Source organism: Silene latifolia, chromosome 4 (genome assembly GCF_048544455.1).
Source record: "Silene latifolia isolate original U9 population chromosome 4, ASM4854445v1, whole genome shotgun sequence".
Classification (NCBI taxonomy): domain Eukaryota; kingdom Viridiplantae; phylum Streptophyta; class Magnoliopsida; order Caryophyllales; family Caryophyllaceae; genus Silene; species Silene latifolia.
This window is the reverse complement of record NC_133529.1, coordinates 12,661,604-12,671,403: the sequence shown is the minus strand read 5'-3', so window position 1 is coordinate 12,671,403 and position 9,800 is coordinate 12,661,604. Positions and strand designations below refer to the sequence as shown.

At 35.7% G+C, this 9,800-nt stretch overlaps 1 protein-coding gene across 3 annotated transcripts; it reads left to right on the top strand.

Annotated features, from left to right (window-relative positions):
- Nucleotides 1-744: 744 nt before the first annotated feature.
- Nucleotides 745-7,571, top strand: LOC141652987 (uncharacterized). 3 transcript variants are annotated; one of them, XM_074460626.1, is made up of 21 exons: nucleotides 745-1,227; nucleotides 2,432-2,511; nucleotides 3,348-3,434; nucleotides 3,562-3,612; nucleotides 3,696-3,813; nucleotides 3,903-3,959; nucleotides 4,129-4,193; nucleotides 4,309-4,392; nucleotides 4,483-4,533; nucleotides 4,625-4,687; nucleotides 4,789-4,835; nucleotides 4,922-4,991; nucleotides 5,086-5,148; nucleotides 5,298-5,387; nucleotides 5,536-5,574; nucleotides 5,779-6,006; nucleotides 6,103-6,188; nucleotides 6,286-6,334; nucleotides 6,523-6,603; nucleotides 6,697-6,790; nucleotides 6,877-7,571. In XM_074460626.1, the coding sequence occupies exons 1-21, from the start codon at nucleotides 1,110-1,112 to the stop codon at nucleotides 7,203-7,205; spliced, it is 1,950 nt and encodes a 649-aa protein (XP_074316727.1). In that variant the 5' UTR covers nucleotides 745-1,109; the 3' UTR covers nucleotides 7,206-7,571. The 3 variants fall into 3 exon arrangements, with proteins under 3 accessions (XP_074316727.1, XP_074316726.1, XP_074316728.1); XM_074460625.1 differs by having other exon boundaries at nucleotides 5,086-5,187; nucleotides 5,259-5,387; XM_074460627.1 differs by lacking the exon at nucleotides 745-1,227 and adding an exon at nucleotides 1,420-1,437.
- Nucleotides 7,572-9,800: the final 2,229 nt, after the last annotated feature.

Genomic DNA, 9,800 nt, shown 5'->3' with positions numbered 1-9,800 from the left:
ATTCCAAACCGGAAAAATTCGGTCCAAGACCGAACCGGACCGGTTGCACCGAAATTTACCATAATATGCCCACTTTTTCAAATTTCGTCAATTGGACCGGATTATAATATATTTTTAAGAAAAAAATAAAAAAATAATAATTTTAGTCCTTCTGGTTCAAACCGGTCCTGGACCTGACCGGAATCTTAGAAAATGGTGGACTGGAGACCCGGACTGGAATTTTTAATTCCGATTTGGTAGATTTCGATCCGGATCGGTCTATTTTTCCGGTCCGGACCGAATTTTGCCCACTTCTAATGATATATACTCACTCCATTTTCCTGTTTTTTCCCATTTCTCTAATATATGTGAAGAGTATTTTAATGAAATGAGAAAAAAACAGAAAAATGGAGACGGTTTATACAAACTTAAAATACTATGCAAAGTGACAAAGTTTAGAAACACCATGTGAATTTTCCGATTATTAATTTTCAAAGCGTCTTGCTTGTGACGGCCACTATCCGTCACAAGCTTGTGACGGATAGTGGTCCTCTCACAATATGCAAGTGGGAGGGCAAATGGGGCGCTCTATATTCGTCCCACTTGCCCTCTCACTTGCAATTGTGTGAGAGGGCCACTATCCGTCACAAGCTTGTAATAGATAGTGTCCGTCACAAATGAGAAATTGTCATTAATTTTAGACAAGGCCATCACATCAAGGGCGAGCGCGGGAAGCAAGAACAATACAAGTACCCACCTGCCGTTAGGAAAGCAATCAAAAAAACATAATAAAATTACAAAACATTGGACTAAAAATTAGGGTTTATGTGACTATACCCAAAATATAAAATAAACCCACAAAAACTATGTCACCAAAAAAATACCCAAAACTTGTAACTCCTATATAAATATTACATGGGCCGTCAAAGGGATCAACAACAATCTCTTCTTCCCTTCATTCAATTCTAATTATTTTTTTCACTTTTTCTCACACACTTTATTTTCCTCAAAAACCACTCATTTTTCTGGGTTTTAAACCTTAGTATTTTCTGGGTATTACATAATTATTACCTCTTATCTACATTTCGAATTAGTTATTAGGGTTTTAATAAGTAAATTAAGGGTACAAAATGAAGTATGTGTTGGTAACAGGAGGAGTTGTGAGTGGATTGGGTAAAGGTGTAACTGCTAGTAGTATTGGTGTTCTTCTTAAAGCTTGTGGTTTAAGAGTTACCTCCATTAAAATTGGTATTTTTTCATACATTTTCATTTACATTTTTTCAGTTTTTTTTTTTTTTTTTTTTTTTTTTGGGTTTTAGATAGATTGTTTTATGCCAGGAGTTTTATGTGATTTTGAAGGTATTGTGTGAAGTGGGTTTTTGAGATTGGGTTGAATTTGTATGTTGGTTTTTGATTTTTTGAGGGTTTGTTAGTTAGATGTGACCTCCATTAAAATTGGTATTTTTTGTATACATTCTGATGAACATTTTTAGCTTTTTTTCGGTCTCAACAATAAAACAGGGCAAATAGATGGACGAGACAAAAAGTAGAATATCTCCCATCTATCATCTATCATAGAGTATTACTTGACCCGTTTTACACTTAAGATGAGTATGACTGTCTTAAAGGAGACCAACTGTTCGATGTAATATTGTGAAGTGGGTTTTTGAGATTGTGTTGAATTTGTATTTGTGTGGGTTGTTGATTAATTTGAGTGTTTGTTATTTAGATTTGATATTTGATGTGGGTTTGATAGAAAGATGTGAACTTTGATTGTGTTTTTAAGTTTTATTGGGATTATATGCAATTTATTGCAAAAAAGATTAATTTGTATGTTTACTATCAGTTTAATTGATGATTAGTAGAAGAAATACTACTGTCATTTTGCACTGTATTTACGCCACGCCTTTACGGCTTTATGCAAGGCGAAACGAATTAGCAAAGTACTTTGGTGAGGAAGATGGTCATTATTATGTGTTTAATCATGAATCAATTTAGTATTTTACTGTGAGAAAGATGTTAGCTTTGATCTAACACCATGTCTTTTCACTAGAAGAAATAAATCAATTGAGTAGTTGATGAAGAGATACGCAACAACTCTCATGTTGCAATATTTAATTTCGAGGTTAAATGAATGAAATTTGAAGTTTGATGTTCAATCATGCTATATTTTGGGGCTAATGAATCAATTAATGGAGTTTATTTACATTCTAATTGGTTAGAAAATTGAGTAAAAGCTAGAAAAAGTAGTCAAATTTTAGCCTTTATGTCAAGAATGTTGAAATCCCAAAAGCTTGGGGAATGTTTTCCTGCTTTATTTTCTCTTTTATTTCGCATGTTCACATTCTTTTGCTTGATGGAAAATTTCTCTTATCTTTGTTGTTTGTTAGCTTTAATTTATTTGCACCTTTTCACTTTTTTTTTTTTTAATTAATATATGGGTTTGTTGTAGATCCTTACTTGAATACGGATGCCGGGACTATGTCACCCTTTGAACACGGTGAAGTGTTTGTGTTAGATGATGGTGGTGAGGTAATCTTCAACCTTATCCTTCTTTTTTTCTGGTTGTGTAGTCACTTTGTTATTTTTAATTTAATTTTTGTCTATGCCACTTCTTAAATCTCAATTGGAAGATTATATCAGATTTGGACTTAGGTGGATGTTGCTTTTTGTTAATTAGTTTCTTTTTTGTTACCGGTAATTCGGTTTGTTTGGTTTCTCTTGGTGATAGTGAGTTAGTTTTGGACAATGATGTTAGCAATTTTATTTGCCTGCAAAGCTTTTGAGGCAGATAAAGTTATCCTCCTTTGATGCTGATTCTTTGAAACTATCTGCCCCTTTTGGTGGTTAAGTGATATGGATATTGTTCTTTACTCGTGAAAAGGAGAGAGCTCTTGATTTACCCAGGATATTCGTAGGAACATATAATTTGACGTGTACGGCGAGACCATATTTTCAATATGGATCATTTCATCTTAAAAAGAAGAAAAATATGAGAATAGAAGCTTTTAGGGGTGGAACCATAATGTTAATCAAGAGCTGATTTCTACTCTTTCTATATGATTTTTTGACCCCCTCCCTCTTATGAGAGAAGCATCGGGAGTATTATGACTCGCAGAGTTGCATAAAATTATTTCTCACGATAAGTAACTTCTCGTAGTTCTAATGAATTATTCGCGAAATTAGTTTACAGAGATGTGAAAAGGGCACTTAAATATACTGATTTGTGAACATTATCGAACCTCGTTTCTGCACGTGTCACATTTAGTCGCAATATTGCATCCTCTTCTTATCATTGTACCTTAAAGGAGTTTGTTACTCTTCATACCAATCAAATAAGCTTCGCTTATTGGTTATTCGTTTGGCAGGTTGACTTGGATCTTGGTAATTATGAGAGGTTTTTAGATATCAAATTGACACGGGATCATAATATCACCACAGGGAAAGTATACCAGGTATACATTTAGTCTATTGACTGCTCCTTGTTTATTCCGAACCTATCCTTCGTTCATATGAAGTATCCACTGACGATTAAATTTATTTCCGCTGATAGTTTTTTATCGTTTTGCCTTTGTGTGGCAGTCTGTCATTGATAAGGAGAGAAGGGGAGATTATTTGGGAAAGACGGTTCAGGTCTATATCTTTAACAATCCAAAGTTTCCTGTTAATATTGAAGCTTCATGGTGCCCTGAACTCATCTTTGTTCTGTCTGTTAGGTTGTCCCACACATCACTGATGCTATTCAAGAATGGATTGAGCGTGTGGCTGAATTACCCGTGGATGGACAGGAAGGCCCACCCGATGTCTGTGTCATAGAATTGGGTGGAACCATAGGTGTGTCATGTTACATGTATTTAGGTTATTTCATGCTTATGAAACTTTTACAAGTCTTATTAAGCTGGAAACCTTGTTTGGACACGCAGGGGACATTGAGTCCATGCCGTTTATTGAGGCTATTGGACAATTTTCGTATCGTGTAGGTATGTTGTCACCGTTATTATGTGGTCTTTTCATCATTAAACGTGTTTTGCTTTCAGATTCTGATTTTTTTTTTTTCTATTGGATTCAAATAATGATTCTGTTAGCCAACCTAAATTCTCGTTGAGGTGAAGGTTTTGTTGTTGTATGCTAATTTTGTCTTGTTTCCAGGTCCAGGGAACTTCTGCTTAATTCATGTTAGCCTTGTACCGGTGTTAAATGTTGTTGGGGAACAGGTACTTTTTTTCCAATTCGTCATTTGTTCTTTGCTTTTTGGTATTTGCTGGCTTCTGAGCCATGGGATTTTAGGGATCTTTCTCAGAATCTTTTTTTTTTTTTCTGTTTTACCAGAAAACAAAACCTACTCAGCACAGTGTCCGGGGACTGCGTGGCTTGGGTTTGGCCCCTGATATGTTGGCTTGTAGGAGCACAATGGTCTAACTCTTTCCCCCTTATTCCCTATCGACATTTTCCTAAGCTTACTTTGTATATTTAACTCTGACATTTACATTTTTCTTTTTACAGCCTCTAGACGAAAATGTGAAGGCAAAGCTGTCACAATTCTGTCATGTCCCGGTATTATATAGTATACACATACATTTGTTCACGTTTTGGTTTCTTGTTTATTTTTTGAAGTGTAACCTTGAGTGTTGCCTTTTTTTATCAGGGTGAGTGTATTGTCACTTTATTTGATGTTCCCAACATTTGGCACATACCCTTGCTTCTTAGGGTAAGTGACTAATTGTTTCAATGAGATCCCTATTAATTTCATCTGATATAGCTTCTTTCTGTATTATCGTTTACGCCGACTTATTCCCTTTTTTTTATCAGGATCAAAAGGCTCATGAAGCAATACTGAAAGTGTTGAATCTGAAGAGGTATGTCTTATTTCATTTATTATAATAATTTTTGATTACTTAGTTGAATTTTGTAGGTTACAGCCGACTCATGTTTCCCTTTGCAGTTTTTCAAAGGACCCTGTTTTGGATGAATGGACACAAAGAGCTCAACGCTGTGATATGTTGCATAAGACGGTGGGTCCTAATTAATATGTTGCCGTTATATTCTTTGCCTTTGCTAAATTTTGTTAATTGTTTCTTATGTTTTGACTTCTGTTCCATCTCATAGGTGAGAATAGCCATGGTAGGGAAGTATACGGGGCTCTCAGATTCCTATCTTTCTGTACTGAAGGTAACCTTAAGCTTCATATTGGTTACACACATGTTCTCGGTTCTCTTTCAATTGGAGTAGCTGTAACTTTTACGTGTTAGCTTTACACTCCAATTTCATACTTACCAAAGGGTGGACGTAACCAAGACAATATATTCTCCTCTTTGCAGGCTTTGCTACATGCCTCAGTTGCATGTGAAGGGAAACTTATTGTAGACTGGGTTCCAGCAAGTGACCTTGAAGAAGCAACCATTGAAGAGGTGATTAGATAATTTCTTCTTGCATTCCTCACATCGGCACTTATTCCCCGAATCTCTTTCTGTCACTTCTCCTGAGTCTGTATATTCTTTTACGTACATATCAACATGTGCGACATGCATAAATTGATCGATTTTCTTTTCTTTCCAGAACCCTGAAGGCTACAGGACAGCATGGAATTTGCTGAAGGTTTGTGTTCATCATCTGCTACATTTGTGTTATGGATTATTTCATTCCAAACTGTTCTTAATTGTTTGTTCTGATCAATGAGTCTTAATGAGACGGTTTCCCATGTGATACCAAACCCAAATCCCTATGCATTCCTTCTTTAATTAGGAGTACAAAACTGTCTTATTAGTATTACTGCCATGTTTTGATAAGCTTTAATTTCAGGGGGCAGATGGTGTACTTGTACCTGGAGGATTTGGTGACAGAGGCGTTGAAGGGAAAATTCTTGCAGCAAAGTACGCCCGTGAAAATAAAATCCCATACCTTGGCATTTGTCTAGGAATGCAGACTGCTGTATTAGACTTTGCTCGCTCTATACTCGGTGTACAAGATGCAAGCAGCACTGAGTTTCATAAAGATACCAAGAGCCCTTATGTTATATTTATGCCAGAGGTTTGTAGTTTGTTGCCTATGTTTCTTGATTTTTGGAAAACACGGTATCTTAGATGTCGTCTGTTGAGTATTTGTGTTGTAACATTGTTTGACCAGGGATCGAAAACACACATGGGAGGGACCATGCGACTTGGTTCAAGGAGAACATATTTTCAAGTGAAGGACTGCACAAGTGCAAAACTGTAAGAAATTACTGCTTGTAATTATTATCAGCGATTTATTTTAGGTCTCGTGTTATATAATTTGACTCCGGTTATGCAATTGTTCTTTCTTCATTAGTTACGGGAATGCTAGCTTTGTCGATGAAAGGCATCGGCATAGATATGAGGTTTGTCGACTTCTTTTATCTTTATTTGATTGGATAAATAATTTTATTTACTTAATAAGGTAAAAAAGAAAAAAGTTCAGGGATTGCCAAGTAGGTAAAAAAAAAAAAAAGAGAACCGCAACTCAACTCCCTGTGATTATTGATAAACTAGTCGTATAACTAACCTTATCTGACGCTTTATATTTTAGGTGAACCCCGATATGGTTGCTCAGTTAGAGAATGCTGGTATGTCATTCACTGGAAAAGACGAAACTGGCGAGCGAATGGAGGTAGGATTCAGATTTTACTGTCATTATATTTGTTTTTTATCCGATCATTTTATCTGCTTGTAAAAATTTTCTAATTATATTATGGTCTGACAGATCATTGAGCTACCCGATCATCCGTTTTTCATCGGAGCTCAATTTCATCCAGAGTTTAAGTCAAGACCCGGAAAACCCTCTCCTTTGTTCATAGGTAATTTGCCTGTCATACTCAAATCGTCTTGTATCCAAGGATTTATTCATCAATTAGCATCTAATCTCATGACTACTCATTAATAGGTCTAATTGCGGCAGCAATCGGGCAACTTGATGCTGTTTTAGAAAGCCCTCTTATCGTACAAGACTCGCTAAAAACGGAGAGGCTGAAGTACAACGTATCCCTCCACTCGAAATCAAATGGATCAGTTCACCCCGAGTATTCTTACAGTAATGGGTCAGTGAATGGCGTGCATCCAGAACATGAAAACGGGTCACTAGATGGTGTTTATTCGAAATACGGTAATGGTTCGATTAATGGCATTCACAAGGACCAAGCTAATGGTACTAACGGAGCTTACAGCGATCGTGTCAAAGGTAGTTACAGTAATGGGAACGGTCTTCACTACTAAAGATAAGTGGGATTTTTGAGTAGCTCGATTTTAGTGAGATGCAGTTTGGTATGTACAGTTTGTTATTTAGAGAGTAAGCTCGGGTATTGTAGCGTTCGAGATTTGGCATACAAATAGGGCTGTAATTCCGTTGTTTTTTTAGTCGGGATCGCCTGCTGCATTCGACTTGACGATGCAGGCATATTGTATGGTAGTTCTACTCATGATTAATGGGGTGCTCTTGATATTTATAGGGAAAGTGAATGCAGGCTGTGTAGGGTAGTATAACTGCTGGTATCCTCTTTTGTGAAGGATTTTTTCCCTTCCGACTTGCATTGTAAGACTTATTATATGGAGTGAACACTTATGAGTGGATTTGCTTGTTTATCTATCGAATTTTAAATCCTTTTGCGTTGGCTCGAATTTTGCTCAGTTACTCTTAATATCTATAATTGCTCAGCTAGCAAGTCAAGTGAGCTAATACTCACGAGCAGGGTTAAGTCTCGACTCTCGTCGCCAACAATTTTTTTGCTGCTCCCTTTACTTCCAGAAAGTGTACCATTGAGTCACTCTGCAGTGCCCAATAAGCCGCTACCCATAAGGCCATAAGGTGGCTATATATTCCTATGCGGCTGTGGCACTAAACATTGTTTGTATTCCTAATTATGATCTAGATAAAGGAAGCTCTTCCACATAAATATACATTTTACTGAAAATAATACTCGATAATTGCCGATATAGGTTGGTTCAATTGGTTAAAATATGAGTAAATAGTATGAATCGGTAAATATAGTAGTTGATCTAATATGCATGGTTTGCATGCTATCAGAATTCTCGGGTTTTCACCAATGCATACCTCGTAGCATTCTCGGGTTTTCACCAATGCATACCTCGTAAAAAGGCAACAATTGCGGTATTCATCGTTGTAATGAAATGAAACTTCTACGGACGCTCTATGCCAAACCCGTGGAGGAAGGCAATCGTGTCATTACATGTATACTTGTGTATATGTAGAGGTGATCAATCGCACGGGCCGGCCTGACTCGACACGACCGGATCAAAGGGTCCTCTCTCATAATGCCTAACTACCCCGCGTCCCTGCCCTTAGACCCGTATTGGCCCGTTGATCACTTCAGCCAAGGTCGGAATTCATAGAGTTCATAATCCTGTTCTCGACCCGCCTTTTAGGGGGAAAAAAGTAAAATGAAAACTAACCAAATCATACCCGTGGTTATACTTAACCCCAACTCACTTTTGACCGCCTAGTGGCTGGTTCATGGTCAACCATCCTTGAAATCGGCCCGACTCGACCAACTTGCCATTCCCAAAGACGGGTTCAAGGTCGACCAAGTTGAACCCAACCCTAAACCGCCCGTGGCCACCTCTGTGTATATGTATACAACCAATTGTTGATTGGCCAAAATATCCAATAAACAAAAAAAATCGGTGTGTTTCTTTTGTAATAAGATTGTCTCGAACGCTACTCAAACTGACATATAATGTGCCACTCATTTGTATGCTTGATTTAAATAAATCGAATAATTTACATTTTTTACAAAACAAGTGACACAAGCTTTTTAACTTGGAAAATTATTTGTATAAGACGGCCTTACATATAAAACTGGGTTGAAACGCTGTGGATGCGCCACGTGCCATTTCAAACTTAATTATCATCATTAATTACAGTTGATCATTAAATACGAATGTAATAAATGCAGCATAAATCTCAGCAAAGTATTAATTATAGTTTAGTAAATGTTATTATAAAATTACATCAAATAATCACGATGGTTTGATTTTAAATTTATTACAAAAATATTTTGACAAAAAATTTAAAATGTAAATCATTGCGTTTATTGCGAAAAATGCTTTCAATAGAGTATAATTTTCAATATATTTAATGAAATATTTTGATATGCATAGATGACTAAAGTTAGTTTCTCAAAATGCTTTACATTTACGTAAAAAAATATTTTGAAAAAATTATAAAACCTAGATCATTAAATCCATCAAGAAAATTTGGAAGAGTCATTGTATTTATTACAAACAAAACTTAAAGCTAACTACAAAAGATAAGCTTTTATAGTGTGGAAATGAAAAAATTATATTGCGACAAATTAAATACACATGAAATTTTTTTGTGAGGGTTTAAGTAATGTGATAACGAGTATGTATGTACACAGTGATCACGAGTACATTTGAATAATCAAAATAAAAGTAATGATTATTAAGTACAATAGTGTTATAAACGACAAGAAAAAGTAGAAACATATTACATTTTTTTTAATAGTTTCAATTAAATATGTATACGTCAAGTATAACACGACATTGATTATGGCTAACAAGATATTACTTTTTTTTGAGGGAACAAGATATTACATTTAGTTAAATATTTTATATGCTACTCCATATTTTTTAAATACTTTGAAGTTAAACCTCAAAAAATAATATCTGAGAATGTTCAACCTATTTTATTTACGGAAAGTTCACGTAGTACCCCTAAACTATGTCATTTTGTACATGGTAACCAACTTTTTAACTTTGTGCACATGATAACCTTGAAGTTTAATTTTCAAGTATGACATGCTGCTTTTATCGTTATTCGAATCTTCAATT